The sequence below is a fragment of the Rhinatrema bivittatum genome, chromosome 1 (assembly GCF_901001135.1).
Source record: "Rhinatrema bivittatum chromosome 1, aRhiBiv1.1, whole genome shotgun sequence".
Taxonomy (NCBI): Eukaryota; Metazoa; Chordata; class Amphibia; order Gymnophiona; family Rhinatrematidae; genus Rhinatrema; species Rhinatrema bivittatum.
Window position 1 is genome coordinate 807,850,186 of NC_042615.1, and position 24,486 is coordinate 807,874,671.

General features: G+C 43.4%; 1 protein-coding gene across 1 annotated transcript in view; it reads right to left on the reverse strand.

Moving 5' to 3' along the window:
• The window catches only part of UBAP2 (ubiquitin associated protein 2), a 597,209-nt gene that overhangs the window by 36,538 nt on the left and 536,185 nt on the right, over positions 1-24,486 (reverse strand). The window contains 2 exon segments of the mRNA XM_029581175.1: positions 8,059-8,166; positions 8,278-8,377. Coding sequence (XP_029437035.1) covers positions 8,059-8,166; positions 8,278-8,377 — 208 coding nt within the window.

The window sequence follows — 24,486 nt, forward strand, 5'->3', positions numbered from 1 at the left end:
TGAAGTTGAAAGGGGATGGATTCTGACATTTCCTGCACGAAGGAAGCAAAGGATAAATCCTCAGGAGGGGATTGCTTCTTGGCCTGAGGCGGAGTACCTTCAGATAAAAAATCCTCCGAAGAGTGCTCTGACTGTGTATCAGACCATGAATCTGTTGGGACCTGGTGTGAACGATGGTCTAGCTTTGGAGATGGTGCCATCCCAGACGGTCCTTGTAGAGGATCTTGAGTGTCCGGCTCACCCTCACTGGTATCACTCTGTCCCTCAGGCTGTGCAGGCAAGGAAGCTAATAGATCCTGGTATCTTTTTGTTAGCAGTGCATGCAGTCTTCTGTCAGAAGAAACTTCTGTAGCCTGCAGGGATGTATGTTTAGATTTCCCTGATGCCTTTTTCCCTTGTCCTGGAGTTTTGGACGGGGCTAGGGTGTACCGAGGTGCTACCTGTGCAGCAGTAGGCAGTGCTGTAGTCAGGAAGGAGAACATAGAAATTGGAATCAAGGAGGAGATAGGCCTAGGGGCCATTGCGGACACCGATTCCATCGATGGATCTGACAGCTGTATCGATGATGAAGCTGCAGAGATCATCGGAGTAGCAGGTATCGCTGAAGAGCAGCTGGCCGCATCCATCGGCACAGAAAGTGCTGTTTGCGGAGATGCTGCAGTCGTCCTCGGCATCGAGATCAATGATGGCACCGGTAGTGGCATCGATATCGACGATGGCACCGGCATCGAGGAGGGCATCGACTCGATAGTCGGCATCGATTGAGTCATCGGCATCGGCCCGATGGCCGGCATCGACTGAGAAGTCGGCATCGACCCGGAGGTCGGCATCGGCCCTAGGGTCGGCATCGGCGATGTCGCCGGCATGTTTTCCTTGAGGGCATCGGTGACAATTTTCTTAATTAACGCCGTTAAATCTGTCACGGAAGTCGATGGAATCGATTCCTCTGTCGGTGCTGCGGAGGTCGATGACAATTTCCGCTGCTTAGATACCGGTTCCTCCGGCGGTGGTAACGGAGGGATGGAATGATGTCTGCGGTGTTTGTGCTTTGTACGCACCTCAGAAACAGATTTTGACGATGCCACTGACGGTGTTGGCGATGAAGCGTCTCCTGAACCCTCTGGAATTCTCGTCTTGAGAAGTATCTTCTTCGATAAACCTACCGGTGAAGATTTTGTCGATGACGAGGGCGACGGCGATGGCCGGATTTGAAAAATCTGGGCCATTTTTTCCTGGCGAAGTTTCCTACCCTTCACCGTCATTTCTTGACACTGGGCACAGGAGGCGATGTCATGGTCTCCTCCCAGGCAGCGGACGCAGTCGACGTGCGGGTCCGTGATTGACATAGTCCGGTTGCAGGCCGGACATTTTTTGAATCCGGAAGTTTTTTCCGTCGACATCCGTCGATGATTCCGGATTCCTTTTTCACAAAAAATTATGTGATGTTTGTCACCAGCCGGTGACAAACCGAGTAAGACCCGAAAGGGGTAAAAATTTGTAATTTAAGTTTGTCGTTGTGAGGTAACTCACAGGGCTCCTGGAAGCCGCGATGCGGATAGCAGCGCGGAAAAAAGAAGACTGGAGTGAGACCCCTGTGGCAGGGAATATCATGGCATGCCGGGCATGCTCAGTAGCCTCAGGCAGCCAGTTAAAAGCTTCTAGAAACTTGCCAGAAGTTTTTCCCGCTTAAGGGCTCCGTAGATGACGTCACCCATATGTGAGGACTAGCATCCTGCTTGTCCTGGGATAACACCTGTTACAGGTAAGCAACTCTGCCTTCTCTGAGGACAAGCAGGATGGAGATTTCCAGATGATACGAACAGTAAAAACTGCTACCCTAATGCTGTACTTAATTTACTCACATACTAGCTGTTAAGCCCGTAACAAAGGGCTACATTAACATTTTTTTTTCAGTCCATTTCCTTACCCCTCATTCTCCCCTCCCTCCCCTCATTCTCCCTCACCCTCTAGTCTCCCACCCCCCACTCCTCCCCCTCTAGTCTCCCTCCCCTCACTCTCTCCTCCCACCCCCCACTCCTCCCCCTCTCCTTCCCCCTCACTCTCTCCTCCCTCCCCCCTCCCCTCAGTCACTCCCCCTCCGGATGGCACAGACGGAAGATCTCCGGAGGAGGTCCCTTCCTCCCCCGCGCACGCGCCGCCGCCGCTACTGCTCATCACTGCCGCTACTGCTACTGCTCCTTGCCGCGCCATTTTTGTTACTGGCAAGTTCTGACCGACGTGCTGCCCGCGCATGCGCGGTAGAGTTGCTCTCTACTGCGCATTTGTGGCATGTCGGTCAAGCTTCATCTATCTAGTAGATAGCAAATGGGAAACATGATATAATAGGAGGGAAGAGTATAGGGCTTAAAACTGCATATATTAATGCAAATTCTGCTAGAAAAAAGGGCATTCATACAAAGGTATTAAACATATGTGTATCCGATGGATTTTTTATAACTGAATCCTGGTGCAGATGGGCTGTTATTGAATCAGATGTGGCCTGATGGTTACTCTTATATTGGGTGAATCCAGAAAAGGAAAAGCAAAGGGAGGAGTACTAAATGTTTTACAGGAGAAGTTTAAAGTGCAGTCAGCTAGTTCTGTCCTTACCCCCAGGTACTGAGGGAATGGTTGTTATGCTAGAAAAGCCAATTATCTGCGTAATGGCCCTGTGGTGGCTCAGGGAAAGTAGCAGGGATCTCTGCGTTGTAAAGCTGCAGGTTCGACTCCTGCTTTCATCCAGGAGGAAGGAAATCAAAAAAAAGCAGGCACTAGTAGACTTTTCTTCTGCCGTATAGCTAAGAGAAACAGATAAGAATGAGAGAAAAAATGTGTGAGGCTTGCTGGGCAGACTGGATGGGCCATTCGGTCTTCTTCTGCCGTCATTTCTATGTTTCTATGTTTCTAATTTATCATTCTCTGCATATATTAAGATTTAAAACTATGCAATTAGTTCAGGTTCTTTACCTCAGATGAACTACTCTTATTTAATAATTTTGGGTGATTTCAACCTTAATGATGATAATTTAGGAACAGGGTATACAAATAAATTTATGACTGCAATGTCAGTGACAGAATTACAGCCAAATAATTGCAACTGCCACCCACAAAATGGGGTATACATAGATCTTTTATATTGCTAAGAACAAGGGAACAATATAATCCATTTGCAGACTTTGCCATAGTCAGATTATTATTTGATAACATGTACATTAGAATGGCATAATGCACAAAGTGAAGTTGATCCAACATTTTTGGATGAAGATAGATACCAGGATATAGAGTCTATCAAAAGTTTAGTTGAATGCTGGAATACCTCACTCACAGATATTTTTAATAGCACAGCCCCACTCTGTGGTTTACACGAGATTGAGATTGATTGCGTATCATTGGTGTAAGCTTAAAAAGGAATCTGATAAAATATTGTTTAATGAGCTCTGCAGGGCCTACAAGGTTAATTTACAAAATTATTAGAAACAGCTCTTATGCACACGGTTATGCAAATCTCACTAAACCATCTAAGGGAGCTATTTTATATAGTGAAAAAAATGTGAGGCACCAAGTAATCAGGTCAATGAGTAAGTAGATTTTGAGGAACTAGCAGATTAATATTTACCTTAGAAAGCAAGGTATTAAATTTGCTTTCAAACTAGTGTTAGACCTGAATTGGCATTACATTGCATTAAAATCTACTTACTGGTACCGTTTCTTAGATCCGTGCCCATTTTGGCTAGTTCATACAATTCAAACTGTTGTATTTACCACTTTCACCAATTGCCCATATGCATCACTTATGGAAGGATGTATGCCTGCTTCTTTGAAAGAGGCTGTAATTCATCCAAATCAAAAAACATTTTACATGGAAAATTGGACGGTTGTCAGAAATGTCAGATACAGGCAATCTGCTATCTTTAGTGAAAATAATTGAAAAGTGGGTTTTAATTCAATAGAATTAATATTTGGAGGAGCATTCTATTTTGTATTTCCAGTAATTTGGTTTCAGAAATGGAAAAGGTACAGAAAATAGTTTAGCATTATCAGTAGATCGGTGATGTTCTTTTACAGATAATAAGTCAACAGCATTGATAAAGGGGATGGTATTGCTCCCTGTGAGGAAAGGCTAAAGAGGTTAGGGCTGTTCAGCTTGGAGAAGAGATGGCTGAGGGGGATATGATAGAGGTCTATAAAATCATGAGAGGTCTAAAACAGGTAAATGTGAATTGATTATTTACTCTTTTGGATAATAAAAGGACTGGGGAGCACTCCATGAAGTTAGCAAGTAGCACATTTAAAACTAATCAGAGAAAATTATTTTTCATTTAATGCACAATTAAGCTCTGGAATTTGTTGCCAGAGGATGTGGTTAGGGCAGTTAGTGTAACTGGATTTAAAAAAGGTTTGGATAAGTTCTTGGAGGAGAAATTCATTAACTGCTATTAATCATGCTGACTTAGGGAATAACCACTGCTATTACTGGCATCAGTAGCATGGGATCTACTTAATGTTTTGGGTACTTGCCAGGTACTTGTAGCCTGGATTGGCCACTGTTGGAAACAGGATGCAATGGGACCAGATGGGATACATCTGAGGGTATTCTTTTATTTATTTAATTATTTAAAAGTGATCCTGCTCCTGGCCTTTCCACATTGAACACCAAACAAATATTTAAGCAAGTTTGCTTTTTCCTCATCAGGTTCTACATATTCTTTCACTTTGCCTCGGTTTCTCAAAATACCACTTTTGCACTTCCTATCACTAACACCACCACTTTTGCACTTCCTATCACTAACATGAATACAAGACTTTAACTATTCATTTTATTATTATTATTTATTTATTTATTTTTATCTTATTTATTTATTTTATTTATGATTGACTCACAATTTATTTATTGTGGCTATAGGCTTGCTGTTGTTCCTTAATTCCAATTGTTTCTAAAATGTTCAATGGTTTATATGCACTGTTTATTGTATCGCCTCCTAGCGAAAGTTAAGTTCTTTGTAAACCGGTGTGATCTATATCCTTTATAGGAATATCGGTATATAAAAATTCTAAATAAATAAATAAATAAATAAATAAATAAACACCTAAAAAGCTTCTCATCCCATTTTACCATATTTGCTACTTTTCTTTCATTTGCAGTTTTGCATTTCTAACTACTATCCCATTTTCTCTTAACTTTCCCAGATACCGTCACCTGTCTTCCTCTTTCTGCGATCTCTTTTAGTTTATGAACACTAACTTTTTTTTGTTAACGTTTCAGCAACTTTTTAGAAAATCACAGCAGCCTCTTTATCCTCTATTTTCCTTATATTTCCTTTTCGTTTTGCTCACTGCTCTTTTACTTCTCCTAGATTTTCCTATCCAGCTAACGACTCTTTGAGGTATTCCCCAATTTTAACAAAGTTAGATTTTCTGAGGATCTGGACCCTCACCTGGGAATGCACCTTCCTCTCCCACATTCTAATGGTGGTCACTAGATCCCAGATGTTTGTCTACCAGAAGATTAGAAACATTGTCCCCCTTACTTGATGATGAAGTGTTATTGTACAGCGTTCCTTGAATTAATAAAATGAAAATATAAAATAATAAAAACAAAACATTGTCCCTATTGGTAAGCACCAAGTCCAGTATCACACTCTCCTGTTTGTTGATTGATAATTATTTATTCTTTCACATACAACTACGGGGCACTCCATGAAACTAAGTGGTTGCAGATTTAAAACATTTTCAAAAGTACTTTTTTTAGCCCGTACACAAATTAAGCTATGGAATTTGTTGTCAGAGGACACAGTTAAGGTTAGTAGCATAATTAAGTTTAAGAAACATTTGGAAAATGTTAGACCATGGAGACTTCACATGACTTATCCACAGCAGATGCCCTCAGCCCCAGGAAACAGACATCATGCTGCACTGGAGGGAGATGGCAGATGAGGACCTGTTGCCAAAGCGGGAATCCCTGGCGGTCACCTATGATGATGTCACATGCCCTCCCCTACTTAAGGGCAACCTTGACCGGTATTCCCTGCCTTGGCAACAGGTCTCCTGGGAAGATTGCACCTCAGCATGTGTTGCTCTCTTTCCTTCTCCTGCCCTGCTAAGTTGGTTCTGCTCCTTGTGTCTGGTTCTTGTCTCATTCCTGGACCTCCCTCCTGTGCCCACCGTCCTTCTGGGATCTGCCTCCTCTTGACTCCGCTCTGGCCTTCGCCCGGCTCTGGATTCTGCTTGCTCGCCGCCTGCCTTGATCTTGAACTGTCAGCTTGGTTCTGTCTGCCCCAACTTTGGTTCCTCTTCTGGATTCTGTTTGCTTGCCTGTTGCTCTGACTCTGGATTGCTTCCTGGACTCCGCCTCTTGCCACCCACCCCGACCAGTGCCTGGATCTCCTCTCCTGCTGTGTTCTGGGACCTGCCTAAGTCCTGCTGGCCATTTGCACCAAGGGCTCAACCTGTGGAAACGACGGTTGGAATAGGTGAAATGTCAGTTGGACCTTCTGCCTGTGGTCAGGGTCACCACATGGGCCCACCCATGCAGCACATTTTCCTTGCCTCGCCACACAGGGATCCACATAGTCATCAACAAGTCTGAAAGGGCTTCCGGAGCAGCCGGAGGGCCGCCTCCCTAATCAACAAGTTTCTAAAGGGCATGCCCATTAATAGTTATTATCTAGGAAGACTTAGGGATTGCTACTTCTTACTTCTGAGAGTGAGTGATATGAAATGGATCTTCCCAACATCTTCGGAGACAAGATGCTGGGGTGAATACACCATTGGTCTGACCCTGTATGGCATTTCTTATCCTTTGGAATTAAAAGATTGAATAATTTTGTTCTCTCTCATTCCCTGAAGATGTGTCATTTTTGGCCTAACTAATAACGGGGGAAGAAAGAGCAAGAGGACTAGAATTTTATTGACCATTATATAATTAAGAGTTGCATTCTTCCCCCATTTCCAAACCATCTGAGCAGGAATCTGTCATGACATTTCCATTTTTATTTTTCAGAAGACATCTGTTTTGCTTCTTCCAGATACAATGCTGGAATTCTCTGAAGACAGGAGAGGAAAAGACTTCCTTACAGAATCCACCTTAGTCGTGTATATCTGAAGAATTATCCCCTGGAGCAAGGCATATCACTCCAAGCCTTTTGAATAATGCTCTCCAGGGAAGGAAGTGACTTATTCCTTAGGCAAACACTGGATCATCTGCCAGAGGGATGAAATACTGCTAAAGTATTAGGGTGACCTCATCAAGTAATTCTCTGAATTCTTGGTTACAATACAGGCAGATAACTCCAGTTCTCCAATATCATACACCAGAATGAAAAGTGTGATCTATTATAGTAAAGCAAAAATGAAACTGAATTGACCTGCATGCTAACTTAGGGGCCTAGTTACCAAAACATGAAAGCGTGTAAATGCACAGAGTTATTAAATAAGCCCCAGTGCATCAATGCATATCAATTCCTTTTTGTAAAAAGACCCCTTAGAGATCAGCATTCAATAGCGCCGACTTGGCTACCTTTGGTCAAGCATGAAAGTTTACCTGATATCTTTGCAATTCTAATACTTATTCATTGTTATGAGTGCACAAAGCCACAATTAAAGCTATCAGTAGTTCTGAAAAAGTCTAAGCATTAGACACAGCTCATTAAGAACATTTTATATCAGTTCCAAAGCTTTGATCCAAAAGATGGTATAATAGATGTGATGGAATCAAATTTTTTTTTCTTTTAAATGTGGCCTTCCTGATGCTTGGACTTTTTCGCAATTTCAGGGAGCTATTTTGGAATCCTAGCACTTTGTGAACAGATGCATCCTTCTTTTAACTGAATTCATTGCCTCTTGCTTCAGGGCAAGTGCCATGTCCTTGTCTTTCCTCTTCTATATGTCTGAAAATGTTTTTGCCCCAAAACGGAATTTGTTTCCTTACTGCTGAGAGCTACAGCTCAAATCTATCAGTACTTAGCCAAAATGAGCTTAAAATGTAAAGGCAAGATATTAAATATAACTAAATATAGCAATGCAAACTAGAGTTCTAACCCCAATACCCTTCTTCACTACCTTTCCCAGGTCCAGTACCAGCAGATTTGCTTTGTGCTTGAGATGACCCACTGTAGCCTCCTTTGCTGTAATCTCCAGCTGCAGTCCCCTGCGTTAAGTCGTCATAACCTGCCAGGGTGTGAAGACAGGAAAAACACAATTTAGGACAGCTCAGCAAAGAAGTCAGAACAAATCTAAGGATAAAGTGTATGTATGGGTGTACTGCACAGACCATCTTACCTGCTCCATAACCATGTTGTCCATAACCACCTGCCTGCTGAAAGGGAGTGGAAGCTGTGCTCAAGTTTACCCCATGCTGTTTAGCTGATGCTGGCGGTACCTGGGGATAAACATGAGAATATGTTCTAACAATGAGAAACCTTCAAGCAGCACATCATAACTATTTCCTCTTCAGAGAGGCTCCCATACACTCTCTTATGTGCTAAAGACACCTGTAAAGAAAAACACTGTCACTTCTTTTCAGTTGTGAAGCTCACAGAAGGAAAAAAGTGTAGTCTGATGTTAATCTACCATTAAACACATCCTATCATCTGATTGGGTGAACGTTGTAAGAAATTTTCAAGTGAGATGAATAAAAAGATTGTGAAAACTTTAGCTGATAAATACTTAGCTATGACAATTCTAGTTTTTAATAAAGAAAACTGGACATTATCAAAGGAACAAATCCAAAAAAATAATACACATAATACAATGACACAGGAAAATAAACAGATATAACAATATGCTACCTTAGCTACGATAATTAATGGAATGTCAGCCATGCAGGTAAGAACAGGGTGAAAAAGTCAGGACAAAATTCTTGCCTTCTCTATTTTAAAGTATATATCCAATACAGTTACCCTTAGTCACAACAATGTAATAGAGGGCTAGGGATCTGAAGAATGTATTTCAAGTGCCTCTCCAGTGATTGAACTCCATGCATAAACCAAGAAGTTTGGTTCCCTGTGTCTGCCTTCACATCCATTCCCTTAACTGCATAAAATCAAGTAATTGCCTACAGAAGTGAATCAGAAAGCTTGGGACGATTCTTTCTTGAAGAGACATTATTGTACAATGACCATCCTCTACTGCCTGTTGATGTTGGCTGTTGATCATCCTGAGATCAGATCTCTGCTGCAATGAGATCACCAGAAGGCCATTGAAATAGATTTACAAGTCATGAAAAACTGATTCTACCGCTGCTCTGAAGTTCTACTCTATATTTGTAACATAAGAACATAAGAAAATGCCATACTGGGTCAGACCAAGGGTCCATCAAGCCCAGCATCCTGTTTCCAACAGTGGCCAATCCAGGACATAAGAACCTGGTGTACCCAAAACTAAGTCTATTCCATGTACATGGAGGAGGTCACATTACCATCTGTGTGGCTCACTTACAGTGATGCACAAAACTGAGATAGCGCTTTCGTCTAAGCTGAAAAAGATTTCCTCACTTGTGGTGTGAGACCATGGAAAGATCTAAATGTGATTTAATTTTCCTTGGCCGAGATGTAATCATAGTGGCAAGCAGCTCCATAGCTGCAGTCCAGAGGAACTGAAACATAGAATATCGTGAACTACAATCCAATGTCAGAACCCTGCTGCCTGAAAGCATTAATCTAAAGGTATGTGTGCTAGAAGGAAAAATGAAGGTTGGTATTACGTAGCTTTACTCACTGCTCAAGACATACTCTCTGTGGAAAGAATGGAATAAAGAAAGGGTTCTCACAAAAACAGTTTTCTGTGGCCTCAAAGTGCAACTACCAATTCACCCAACCTAAAATTCCCTGACACACAGAACATAAGAAATGCCATGCTGGGTCAGATCAAGAGTCCACTGAACCCAGCATCTTGTCTCCAACAATAGCCTGTCTGGATCTCAAGGAAGTACCCAGCAGATCCATTTTTTGCTGCCCACTCCCAGGCATAAGCAGTAGCCTTCTGCAAGTCTATTTAATAACTGTTTATGGACTTTTCTTCTAAGAACTTATCCAAACCCCTTTTAAACTATGCTAAATGCCTTGAGCATCTCCTCTGGGAACAAATTCCATAGCTTAATTGTGTATTGAAAGAAAATATATTCTTTCTCCAAACTGTTTGAAATCTGTTATCAGCTAGTTTTATGGAAAGTCCCCTAGTCCTTGGGCTATTTGAAAGAGTAAATCATTTTCTATTTTCCTGTTTCACTCTACTCTTGATGTGATATACCTCTGTCATATTCCCTTTCACTTGTCTCTTATCAAAGCTGAAGAGCTTTTACCTATTTAGACTTTATTCATAAGGGAGTATTTCCATTCACTTTAGCATTTTTGTTACTCTTCTCTGGACCTTTTATAGTTCTGTTATATCTTTTTTTGAAACACGATGCCCAAAACTACACAAAATACTCAAGGTGCTCCATAGAGCTAGAGAGAGATGTTATGATATTCTGGGATAGCTACTGAAAGTTATCTGGCTAACTTACAAGTGATATTCAGCAGCATGCCTAGGCTGCTGAATATCCCTGTAAAAGTTGCTAGTTAGCTGGTTAAGTTTTATCTGGCTAACTTTAGACCTGCTATTGAAGAAGTCTAACTCATCTTGTAAACTTAACCGGATCAAACAGAATATTGGCAAGTTCATCGGATAAGAAGCTTTTCCCCGATCTGCCCACCACTTATCCAGCAAATATTCAGCTGCTGCCACATAGGTGGATTAGTTGCTACTTATCCAGCTAAATAGTGCTGAATATTAGCCTCTTTCAGCTCTGATCTCCATTCCTTCCTGAATAATATGCAACATTCTGTTTGCTTCCCCTCTCCACCCAATGCACAGAATTATTTATTTGCCATTTATAACTCGCCTTTTCACCATGGTGTTCAAGGCGGTGCATAATAAAGTCACAATAAAATCTACAAAAGAGAAAAAAACAGCATTAAGAAATATTTAAAAATCAACACTAAAATAGTAACTGGACCATAAACGTGAAATTAATTTTAAATAAATACAGAATAAACAACAAAGTAAACAACCACCCTGTAAACAGACCTTTATTGAAATAAGATTAGGAGACTCTCCTCTCCCCCAGAAGGAGAGGAACAGCAGAACATACCTCTTCTGCAGTCAAAAGGAGGAGGAGGTTTGTTGCTCTGCTCTCTTCATGCTGTCCATGGGCGGGGAAGGGGGCTGGAGTAGGTGAAGTGCTTTAGGAGAGGAAGTACATGGGGCTCTGCCTGGTGAAGCTGCCACTGCTCTCCTGCTCCTTTTCCTACTGTCGGGATCTTACCAACCAGCACTGTCTAACTTTCCTCCTGTTGACTTCTTGCCTAGCTATTTCTATGGCGCCAAACAGTTTAAAAACAAAAGAATAGTAGCAACGACTGGACAGGGAATCAGCAGGTGATGGCAACCCGCAAGGCCCAGAGGGCAGTGGTGTTATCTAGGAGCTGGCAGGTATTTTTGTGGCCACAGAAAAAGCCATTGCTCAAAGTGGTCAAATTTGAGAATTGCTGCAGTCTTTGGGACATGGACCACATTTCCAGATCTTTTTAGGAAAAATAAAGAGCTTTCTGAGTGCACGCACTGTTCCTGCATTACTGAGCCATACAGTGTGCCCCAGTTTGGTAATTAAGTTGAGCTCAACTCCAGAAGAGGAGTAGGGAAGGTTTGCGTGACAAATAAACTGCTGTCTTCACAGAACACCCGGTTACAGGTAAGCAACTTCACTCTGAAGACAAGCAGTTTCACCAAAGCTATACAAATGGGACTTCCTAGCTGAGGATTGTAAACAAAAAAATGGCAGAGCAGCAAAGTTTTGGGGGGATTAGAATGTCTTATTTTCATTTTAACAGAAAGACAATTCTAACATAACACAGTAAATGACAGCAGATAAAGTCCAAAACGGTCCATCTAGTCTGCCCAGCAAGTTTTTTTTAGGGTAGTAGTAACTGCCGCTCCGTGCAGGTTATCCCCAAGCAGAAAAGTTACCCCATTCCTTCATTTCCATTCTCTAGCCAGCAGGGAGCCTCTGTGTGAGCCCTCTTAAACTCCATCACTGTTATTGTCTTCACCACCTTTTCTGGGAGGGCATTCCATGCATCCATCACCCTTTCAATGAAGAAATATTTCCTGACATTGTTCCTGAGTCTTTCCCCTTGGAGTTTCATATCATGATTCCTAGATTTACAATATTCTTTCCATTGTAAAATGAGAAATTATTACTTACCTGATAATTTCCTTTTCTTTAGTGAAGACAGGTTAATCCACACCAGTGGGTTAAGCACCTCTACCAGTAGATGGAGACAGAGCAAAGCTGACATCACAGTATATATACCCCTGTACTGACATCAGCCCACCAGTATTCTCTGCAAAAACCAACTATGGACAGACTAACAATATTTGTTTATAACTATCAACAGACACCCACTCAAGCAGTCAGATAACAGGGAACACTGAGCTCTGACAAAGAGTGTAGCATCACTAATCTAGGGATTGAAAACTGATACTTATCAGTCATCCCCAGATACTCAGCCACTCAGGACAATAGAACCACAGACTGGCAGCCAAAGGCAGGAAGGTGGATTATCCTGTTTTCACTAAAGAAAAGAAAATTATCAGGTAAGTAGTAATTTCTCATTTCTTAGCACTTGCACAGGTTAATCTACACTAGTGGGATGTACCACAGCTACTTCGGAATAGGGTCTAACCCATACCACATGCTCAAAGACTACATCCTCCTGGATCTGCACATCCAGGCAGCAATACCTGGAAAGGTATATAATGGAGGATCATGTCACAGCTTGGCAAAACTAGACGAGAGACAATAATCGAAGCTCTGCTCATGACACTGCTCAAGCCCTAGTGGAATGAGCCCGAACCCATCTAGGTAATGGCTGCTCAGTATTGACATACACAACTGTGATAATTTCTTTAATCCAGCAGGCTATGGTAGCCCGTAATGCCAACTCACCCTGTTTACTGTTACCGTGGAGAAGAAACATGTGGTCAATGTTCTTGAGAGGTTTAGAAACCTCCAATTACCTTATCAGATGCCTCTTGACATCCAAAGTCCATAACAGAGGATATTTGTTAATCTCGCTCTCTCTTCCTGTCCAGCATTGGCTGGGAACTTGAATGATCCAAGCAAAAGTCTGAGACCACTTTTGGTAAAAAGATGGAATAGTTACTTATCAAAAAAACAAGAGAACATAAGTGTTCTGCTCACCTATTTATCTATCTATCCTTGTATACTGTATTATGAATGAATCTTTTATTTCAAAATCATATATAAAATTTCAGCTATATCAAACTTTTCTTCTGTTTAGATTGACACACCTATACCTCACTCGTACTATTAAATATCCCTTGCTTATACTATCCCATCCCACTGAATATACTGATTTATTCAAAATCAAACTACACCCCTTATTCATACAATCCCGCCCCAGTAAAAATGTACGTTTTTAACTTTTTATTTTAACATAAAAATCTTAAAAAAACAATTGTTATTACAGAATACCTTCTTATTTTAAAAGACATCTTGAGATCACGTGATGTGGTGGACTCGGTAGGACGCCATCCTCCGAGCTCCGGATATCCCCCTGCCACATCTTGCACCATCCTGCCTACTTTCTGCTTTTTTGGGCAGTTTTCCACATTGCAACGGTCGGTGGGTCAGCTGCCAGCCACTTAACTAATACACATTTCTTAGCCATAAGACACACCTTGGCCAGCAAAACCACATTATCAACATTCAGACTGTGATCTCCAACATCATTATTAAGCAAACAGAAAGAGCATGACCATTGAATATCAGTCCCAAGGAGTTGAGATAAGAACCTTTGAATAGAAGTCCAAAATGTCTGAATATAAGGGCACTCCCACAGACAGTGAATGAGAGAAGCAACTGGGTGGGAACATTTAAGACACACCGCAGATTCCACCAGTCCCATGCAAGCTGCTCGCGCTGGAGAGTAAACAATCCGGTGAAAGATTCGCTGCTGCATCTCCCGAAGACCCACATTGTTCGTTATAAGATTGATGGACGCATATGACTGTTTAAGCATCCTCACCTCCAGCTCCTCCCGACAATCCTGTGACCATTTAGGAAGTAAGTGTTGGTAAATCGTGTAGACCTGTATCACTTGGGAAAAAGCATAGAGGCACGAAAGGGAACCCTTACGGGATTTGAAACAAGTGAGGAGAGCAGAATAATGGTCATTCGTGAGCGTCCCTGCTGTCCCCTGCACCAAAGCATTCACCAGAGCTCGTACAGACCCATACAATAAGAAGTGCTGGGGTTTGAAATCAAATAGGGCTATGCATTCATCAAAGGTATAGCAGGCTCCCGTTGTCGGGTCAATCAGTTCTCCCAGTAACCACTGTGAGCTCAACGTAAAAGAATGTTGGACAGGTAGAAGGGATTGAGCTACAGCCGACCCCGCTCGCACTGGGTAGTGAGGGGAGACTGCCAAAGACAGCCCCAACATCTTGCGAAGAATACCCCATACCTTTCGCACAGTGTGACACAATATAAAACGCATTGGTAAACGTTGAAACTTATCTGTGGAAAGGTGAAGAACCACCCCAGGAGTCAGCGGATAGCACATCATACGTATCATGACAGGATCGGTGTATTCAGCAGTCTCGAACAACCAGTCCCCCAGAAAACGCCAATTCGCAGCCAGGGAATAAAAATAAAAGTTTGGGAGTCCATATCCGCCCTCAACTGTGGGTCCCATCAAAGTGGACATGGACAGGCGCGCCCTTTTATCCTGCCACAAAAACTTACGCAACTCTCTATAGAGGCCACGTCTATCCCGGGCAAGGAGTAGAAAGGGCAACATCAACAATTTATACAATAACTGGGGTGCCAGTACCATCTTGATAATGGCAATACGACCTTGTAGGGATAAGGGCAAAGCCTTCCAACTCCTCAGTTTATGGACCATTTTCTGAATCGTGGGTGGAACATTAAGCGCATACCATTGTCTGGGGTCTGGGTGAATAATGATCCCCAAATATTTGATCGTGGACGCAGCCCACTTAACCGGAAACCGATCCCAAGTGGACTTTAATTTACCTGACAGGTCTAGTGCCTCCGTCTTATCCAGGTTTAACTTAAAACCCGATAGTCCTTGATATTCCTGGAAAATAGCTAATGCAGCCGGAAGAGCTGCCTTCGCTTTAGACAGCAAAAGCAATATATCGTCTGCAAATAGCAGGGTAAGATAGGACTGTTGTCGCAAAGGGATTCCAGTAACCAAAGGATCAGCCTTCAGCATGCATATGAGGGGTTCAACCGTTAAAATAAACAAAAGAGGGGATAAGGGACACCCTTGACGGGTACCCCTTTGTAACGAAAATTCCCCCGAAAGGTCCCCATTCACTAATATCCTCGCCGTGGGGTTGGAATACAAAAGATTGATATAGTCAAAAATCCTGCCCACGATCCCCACTTTAGCCAAGACACGGCGTAGAAAGGGCCAAGCCACCCGATCAAACGCCTTTTCGGCATCACATGTGACCAATAACGGGTCGGCTACCAGTCCCTTAGAGCAAAGCTCCAGTGCGGCTAGAACTTTATGAATATTTACTGTAGACCGTCTCCCCATCACAAAGCCCACCTGATCTGGGGAAATCAATAAAGGCATGAGATGTTTCAACCTATTGGCCAGGACTTTAGCATAAATCTTAATGTCCAAATTGAGTAACGAGATGGGCCTGTAAGACGAAGGTAGCAGTGGATCTCTACCCGCCTTTGGGAGGACGACAATAGTAGCCGCTCTCATAGTAGGAGGCATTTCCTGTCGGTCAGTCATTGTTTCATACACTAGTTGCAACACCGGGGCCACCTCTTCCTGCAACCCCTTATAGAACGTAGAGGTCATGCCATCAGGGCCAGGGGCCTTGTTTGGGAGCATTTGGATTGCCTCCTGAACCTCGGCCACGGTGATCGGCCGTTGCAGGGTCAGAGTTTGCGCCTCCGAGAGACAGGGCATGTTAGTCCGCTGTAAAAAAACATTTATATCCTCATCCTGGACCTGGTCCGCCGCATAGAGCGACTGATAGTAATCAGAAAATACGGCTGCTATATCCTTGGATTGAGTTTGGATATCCCCCTGTTTATTACGTATATTCGCAATATGTTTAGAAGCGTCCTGCGCCTTTAACAAGCGCGCCATTAGCTTGCCCGCCTTATTACCATACCTATAGAAATTGAATTGTCTGTGGCGAAGCATATGAGCTGCCCTAGTGTGCAATAATTCATTAAGTGCAACCTGAGTCTCCCGGAACTGGGAAGTCAACTTGGGGTCCGTCTTGGAATAGAGCCCCCGTTTCAGAGTCCGTAGTTTTTTTTCAAGGGTTATAATCTCTTTGTCTCGCTGCTTTTTACGATAACTAACATAACTAATTATGTCACCCCGTAAAACAGATTTAGCAGTCTCCCACAAAAGGATCGGTTGGTCCATATGCTGCTGATTATAGGAGAGGAACTCCTGCCATTTCCTTTTTAAAAAAAACAGTGAAAGCAGGATCAGTGGCCAATGAAGCCGGCAACCGCCACTGCGTTGGGGCTGTGCCACCCCCTATAGAAAAGACCCCAGACACAGGACAGTGATCCGAAATCACCAATGCCTCAATAGATGACCTCGTGAATCTCGAGAAAAGGGATTCGGATACAAGTAAATAATCTATCCGTGACTTAGTAGGGTGGGCCTTAGCTATGTGCGTAAAATCGCGCTCTCCAGGATTAAGTACTCGCCACAAGTCCACCAGATCTAAGTGACGGCATAGAAACCGGGGCCCCTTCCGTTCGCTCGCTCGCAGGCCCCCCCTACAAGGCATTCTGTCCAATTCAGGGTCCATGACAAAATTAAAGTCCCCGCCTAATATCATTGGACAATCTCCTAATTTACTGAGGAGAGACAAAAGGCGAGTATAGAAAGAGTGATCATACGCATTGGGAGCGTAAATGGATGCCAATAAGACTTTGGTGCCCATGAGAAACCCCTTCACAATCACATAGCGCCCCTGTGGATCCACCACCGACTCCACCAATTGGAAAGAGACAGACTTATGGAACATTATGGCTACACCCCTACTCTTGGATGACCCCGAGGCATAGTAGAGCTGTGAAACCCACTTTTTTTTGAGTTTAAGAATCTCAGTGGGGAGCATGTGAGTCTCCTGTAAGAATACAATTTTTGCCTGCAGCTTGGTTAATCGAGCAAAAACCTTTTCCCGCTTAACAGGAGTTCCCATACCCGCCACGTTCCACGTGACCATATTTAGCACCATCTGACCCCAGAAGAGAGATACACGTGGTCAACTGGTCCATGGGTTCTGAAAATTAAAGGGCCCCGGCCATGCCCCAAGCTGCCGTACCACATCTTTACACAGAGCACTTTACCAATCATACCCCCATACCAGAGATTCCCCCCGAACCGTTTCCAAACCCTCCCCCCACCCCCCAGAAGACCCCTTGAACAAACCCCAAACCAGGTCACCGGACGACCAACGTGTTTCCCCATACCCCATTACCAACGTTACTACCCCAGAGGGGTTAGAGATCACGGGGATGAACCACATGTGTTCGGCTATCCCCCCGCCCCCCACAAACCAATAACCTTACAGTAGTTAGTTGATGCACCACCCGGTCCACAATCGCTACAGCATAGCATAACGATTACAATGCTCCCTTGTACAAAAAACATCATATAGCAAAATATATAAACAATGATACAGGGAGTACACTAACAGAAAACAGCATTAACCATAAGGAAGCACTGGAGCGTACTGCAGCTTGTGCTCCGTAGTGCCCACATAGAACCAGCACTTGGAATACAGGCGCTCCTATTAGGCGAGGATAAACAATGTAGAGTCCCGCTCCGATTCACATGAAAATCACTTTGGTGAAGAAGATGCACCACCAGGGAGATCCCGCACAAAGGCGCGAGCCTCCACCGCCGAGTCAAAAAACTTTAGTTGGCCTTGGTGGTTAATCCGGAGCCGGGCAGGAAACATGAGGGCAAACCGCACACCCTTGTTGATCAACTCTGTGCAAACCTCGTGAAAAGCTTTCCGCTGTGAGGAGACTCTAGGCGAAAAATCTTGAAACATAAGAATCTTAGAGGATTCATAGAAAAACTCCCGCGCTCTTCGGTACTGCTGTAAGACCAAAGTACGATGAGCAAAGTGTAGGAATCGGGCAATAATGACGCGGGGTCTCCGTGCCGCATCCCCCTCCGTCCTCCGACCCAGCCGATGCGCCCGTTCAAACAACCCCCCGGAGGGAGAGGCCAAGGAAGGCACCAAACCGAGCAGCCACGCTTCCAAAACTCGAGGGAGCTCAGCTTCCGGTAGGGACTCCGGGAATCCCACAAAACGGACATTATTCCGCCGAGATCGATTTTCGAGCTCGTCGATTTTCTCTTCGTTTGCTCGCGCTTGTTTAGTGAGCTCCTCTACGCGTCTCTCCAAAGCCCCCACGTCGTCCTCCACGAGGCTCACCCGGCCTTCAAGGCGCTCCGTGCGGGCATCAAACTCGGTCAACGATGCCCGGACATCCGCTATTTGGTCCGACAGCTGGTGAAGACGGACATCTAGTGCTTGTACCACCGCTTGTGAGATCTTTTCTTCCAGCGATTCACCCGCAGGATCGAAATCTGGGTCAGGAGCGGCAGCCATTTTGCTCTCGGGGGCCTTCAATTTCTCCTTCTCTTTTCTAAGAGATCGGGTCGCCATGCGAGGCCCCGGGAGAGATAAGTGGAACGCAAAGCACAGAAAAGCTTCTAGTGGAGGAAAACTGCCCAAAAAAGCAGAAAGTAGGCAGGATGGTGCAAGATGTGGCAGGGGGATATCCGGAGCTCTGAGGATGGCGTCCTACCGAGTCCACCACATCACGTGATCTCAAGATGTCTTTTAAAATAAGAAGGTATTCTGTAATAACAATTGTTTTTTTAAGATTTTTATGTTAAAATAAAAAGTTAAAAACGTATATTTTTACTGGGGCGGGATTGTATGAATAAGGGGTGTAGTTTGATTTTGAATAAATCAATATATTCAGTGGGATGGGATAGTATAAGCAAGGGATATTTAATAGTACGAGTGAGGTACAGGTGTGTCAATCTAAACAGAAGAAAAGTTTGATATAGCTGAAATTTTATATATGATTTTGAAATAAAAGATTCATTCATGATACAGTATACAAGGATAGATAGATAAATAGGTGAGCAGAACACTTATGTTCTCTTGTTTTTTTTGATAAGTAAATATTATTTGACAAGGGATTATCGGTATTGGTATTTTGTGGATATAAAAAGATGGAATAGACCAAAGCCTGACCGTCCCTGGAGACATCCACAGGAATGGACCCCACCGAAGAGCCTGCAGCACAAAATTTCACACACAGAACAAATTGCCATAACTCAGTAATCTCAAAGAAAGGTGACATAGTGGCTGAAAAGTGAAAGTTGTCCAAAAGTTCTAGAACCAGATTAAGGTTCCATAAGAGCACCGGCGACTGTAAGGGAGAATGAAGATGCTTCACTTCCTTTAAAAACCAGACCACATCCGAATGGGCTGACAAGGGTCTACCATTCACCTGACCCTGGAACTGGGCATGATCTGCCACCTATGCCTTCAAGGAGTTAAGGGCAAAGCCCTTAAGGAACCCATCCTGTAAGAATTGCAAAATGAGCAGAATCTTCATCAAATGAGGAAGCATGCCTCATTCCTCACATCAAGCCTCACACACACTCCAAACATTAACGTAAGCTAAAGAAATGGAAAGCTTCCATGCTTGAAGCAAGGTGAAAAACACAGTAGAGGAAAATTCACGCTTCAGCAACTGAGCCCTTTCAAGGACCATACTGAAAGACAAAATCAAGCTGGATCTTGTGAAGAACAGGTCCCTGTCATAGCAGGTCCCTGTGGATCATAAACCGGAAGGAGAGTACACGAGGAACCTCCACAATTGTGTATACCATGGTCTCCCAGGCCAACCTGGAGCCACCAGAAGCACCAATCCACAGTGTCTTTTGATCTTTCAAATCACTTTGCTCAACATGAGCCATGGGGAAAAAGCATACAGAAGCTTGCCTTCCGGCCACTCCTGCCTTCGCATGTGCGATATCACCAAATGTTTAAAAACAGTAGACCCCAGAGGGCCACTTGAGCTGGCCCACCTCATCTGACATCTCCCAGTTTCTCAATCTAGACTCTGCCTGCTGAGAAAATTGGCTCTTACATTGCCCTTTCTAGTCATGTGGAAGGCAGAGATCTCCTGAAGATATACCTCTGCCCAGTCCCTGAGCTGAACTATGTCCTGCAACATTGCTTGCCTTTAGCGCTTCCTTGGCAATTGACACAAACCACCGTCATCGTATAGGCTGACCTTACTCGGTCCACTTGACCCTGCAAATGGTCAATGAACCACAAGCATGCCAGACGAATGGCACACACTTCCAGCCAAGTGATGCTCCAGAGAGTCCTCTGCCCTGCAGAGTCTCTTATTATCAACTCCTGACAGTGAGCTTCTTAACCCCGGAGGCTCGCATCCATTTTGTGTATCAGCTAGTCCAGGGTCTGTAGGGAATGCCCTTCCTTAGATCATCCACTTTCAACCACTACTGCAGTTGCATGCTGACTTATAACGGTAACTGAAGCTGCATCGAGTAGTCCTGAGGACACATATGCATCCTTGCCCATGGAACCACCTCTACAGTGGCTGTTATCAAAACTAGCAGCTGTAGGTAAGACCATACTGTCGGGAAGAATACCTCTGTCAATAGCCACACCTGCATCAGCAGTTTCTGAATGTGGCCTTCCGGCAGGAACATTCTGTCTTGCTTTGTGTTGAAAATGAACACCGAGATAGGTCAACGTCTGAGATGGCTGTAGACTACTCTTGGCCAGGAAATCACCTTACATGAGGCCTGAAGATTCTCTTCCAAGCTCTTGGCCCGAATTAACCAAGCTAAGTATGGAGAACCAAAATGCCATCCTCTCTCAACCCTGCCGCTATCACCACCTTGACCTTGGAAAAGGTTCTGGGTGTGGTGGCTAGACCGAAAGGTAGCACTCAAAAACCGATAATGCTTCCCCAAAACGGTGAACTGTGGAAAATAGTTGATGCTCTAGTTGAATGGGCATATGTAGATACGCCTCTGACAGATGTAGAAATCTCCTATCGTCAATATCACCATATGGAATTGAGTCACTTGCCAATGATGATTGACCCCCTTTTTTGGTCCAGGAATGATGAATTAAATAGAATAACGGCATCAGTTCAGGAGCCTTAACAAACTCCACTGCCTCTTCTGTGGAGAGATGCAGAGATACCCATTAAGATGTCCCCCTAGGGACACAGAGAAGGCTGCAGAGCACAGCCTTTCCTTTTTACTCCAGAACTCACTGGACTGACATGAACTTCACCCCCTTCCGAATAAAGTAAAACATTTTGTGAGAAAAATAAAAAGGTTGAACAATAAAGTAGTGTAATAAAATATATAGTTTCCCACAAATGGACACTACTCTATGACATTAATCTGAATGCTCGGGTTTATGATGCTAGCTCATGGAAGGCAAGAGCCTGTGGATTACATTATTTTGAACACATTTTAATCTGATACTATTTCCAAAAATTTGCTCCTACAATATTTTATAGTTGATTTTATGTATTATTGTACATATATATGTACTATTGTTAGCCGGCAATGGTCTTTCTCCAATGTCTTCCCTTGATGAAAACTGAACCAAAGTATTTGTTTAATATTTCTGCTATTTCTTCATCTTTCTCCACAGTTTGCTCCTTGTCTCCTTTCAATCTTACAATGCCACGTCTGGTCTTCCTCCTTTCTCCAATATATCCGAAAAATGTTTTGTCACCATGCTCTGCCTCTTTGGCGATCTTTTCTTCCACTCGAGCTTTCACAATCCTGATATTTTTCCTCATTTCTTTCAGCTTCACCAGATATTCTTCCCTGTAATCCTCTAAATTCCTTTGCACTTTATGAATGTCCATCTCATATCTATTTTCTCATTCACATTATCGGTTTCCTTTTTCTCTTACTTTTTTTTACATAAAGATTTGTCTTTGTTAAGTTCCTTTTAACTACAGACTATAACTAAAGAGTGCCCAAAACTGCTGTTGCATCAGGAATCAGAATCTAAATAGTTATTTATTTACACATTCTTATATTGCCCAGAATTCAATAATTGTTCAATGCAGGATTACAACCAGGGGCCGGCTGCAGGAACATATCGGCCCTGGGGATTTTTTCAAAACCGCCCATGGGGTAACAGAAGTACTCATGAACTTTCCTCGCAGCACATGTATCAACAGCTCCCAAAAGCATGCCAAGTTAATTTTGGAACCCAACAGAATTGAGCCAAAATATCTCCAAAATAAATGTCTTGTGAGGTAAAAAAATATCACTTACAACATTATATTTGTATGGAGTGCTGTAAAACCCTGCAAAAAAGTAAAAAAAGACCCTTGGAATTGATATTAGGTCTATTGTAATGTGTGTTGGGTATGAGCTTGGCCCTCAGAAAGCCACATGTAAACTGGATTACAATTTCAGTATAGTAAATTTTCCTATCAAAACTGCGATAACTACTAGCACTCAAACACTAACAACCTTATTTATGAAAAGGCAACACTGCGATAATTACACCAGACCCTAAAAAGCCAATACACCTATTAGGAAAACAGAAAAGGCCAAGCTGCTACAGATCCCTACACAGAACCTACACTAGCAGAATACATCAACTCAGTCACACATGCAAAATACAAAAAGCTGCTCACAAAAATTCAGAAAAGTAACCATAAAGTATTAATATAAACATGCAGACAAAAACTGAACTGTTAACCGTAACAATGCAGTGCAACAATGGAAAAACAGAAATTAAAATTCCTCAGAAAACATCAAAATCAGGTCAATATAAATGATCAATAGAAGAAAAACCATACTAATAAAAAGAATATTTCAAAACAGCTGACAAACAGATCTAATAAACGAAAACTCATACAAATTTTCCAAAGACCAATAAAATATTTCAAACACCATCCAATACTTAAAAAGGATAAAAAATCCCCAGCTGTTCATACCTGGAATCTTTTGATTTCCAGATGCCCTGAGATTGTCGTGGATTAGCAAGGGAGAGGTAAGGGGTTGTTCCTCATAATTTCTCTCTCTCATATATACACTCATGCTCAATCATAGAACATGTTCTCACAGACACAGACATGCTCTCTCAGACACACACACACACACAATCTCACAGATACACATGCACAGACATGCTGTCTCAAGACATGCTCTCACACATACATGCACAAACACATGCCCTTTCACCCATACACACACACAAACACTCTCATTCATTCACTTCCTCCCCCTCCGTAGTAGTACAGCAGCAGCCTCCTCTTTCAGCCCCCAGGGCAGAGGGACTCCATTTTTCTTGAGGCTAAGGGGGCTGATGCTGCTCTGTTTCCTGGTGGGGTGGGGGGAGGTGGAGCTGTTGCTTTTCCTCCAGCGCTTTTGCCTCTTCCTGCGACAGCCTGGGGAATGCGCTTGCGTAGAGACAGAAGCGGCAGCACTATTGCTGCTGGATCTTGGACCGCTGCATGAACTTGGGGCCAATGCTGCCTCTTCCTGCAATGGCCAGCGCTCTTCTGTTTCCTGTGTGGCCTCTCTTTTCTGCCCACGTGGACCCACCACTTCCTCTTCTGGGCCACACGGACAGGAAGAAGGAGAAGTCATGCCGTCGCCGCCCCAAGACTGGTGGTGCATCGGCCCCGCACGCAGGTCCTCTTCAGCAGTCCTGCAGCTCTCTCTTCACGCCGCGGCAGGATGGGCTCTGTCACGGCTCGCAGGTCCTCTTTCAGGCACAGCAGAATGAGATGTGATGCAGCCCACAGACCTCACTTCAAGTGCAGCTACATTCAGGCTGCAGCAGCCCTTCTCATTTTCTTTGGTGGGAATGATTATTTAAAAAAAGAAAAAAACCAAACATGATGGGAGCACAACTGGCCCACTAGGGAAGCCCAATCCCCCCAATAGGCCAATCCGCCCCTGATTACAATAAATATCATCCATAATTAAAAGGACAAAATAGTACATAAATCAACAAAAGGCAAATTAATTATGAGTGACAAAGTCATGGCTTTCAGTTTTTTCTAAAAAAAATATTCACTTTCTTAATGGGTCGTAAATATGTTGACTAAACTCCATGTCTCAACTTTTTAATAGAGATCGACTTTAGATGGGCCACCAAATAGGCATGGCCCTAACATGGGCCTTGACATGCCCCTCTATGGTCAAATATGCTTTGATATAAGGATGCAATCTTCTATCCAATTAGATAAGATTCTCTGAAACAATTTTTTTAGGCTTGTATGGGCAAAGAGAACAAAAAGCTGGGCGGACTTTCTAAGGTTTTAGTCCTCCCCAGATGTCTTAC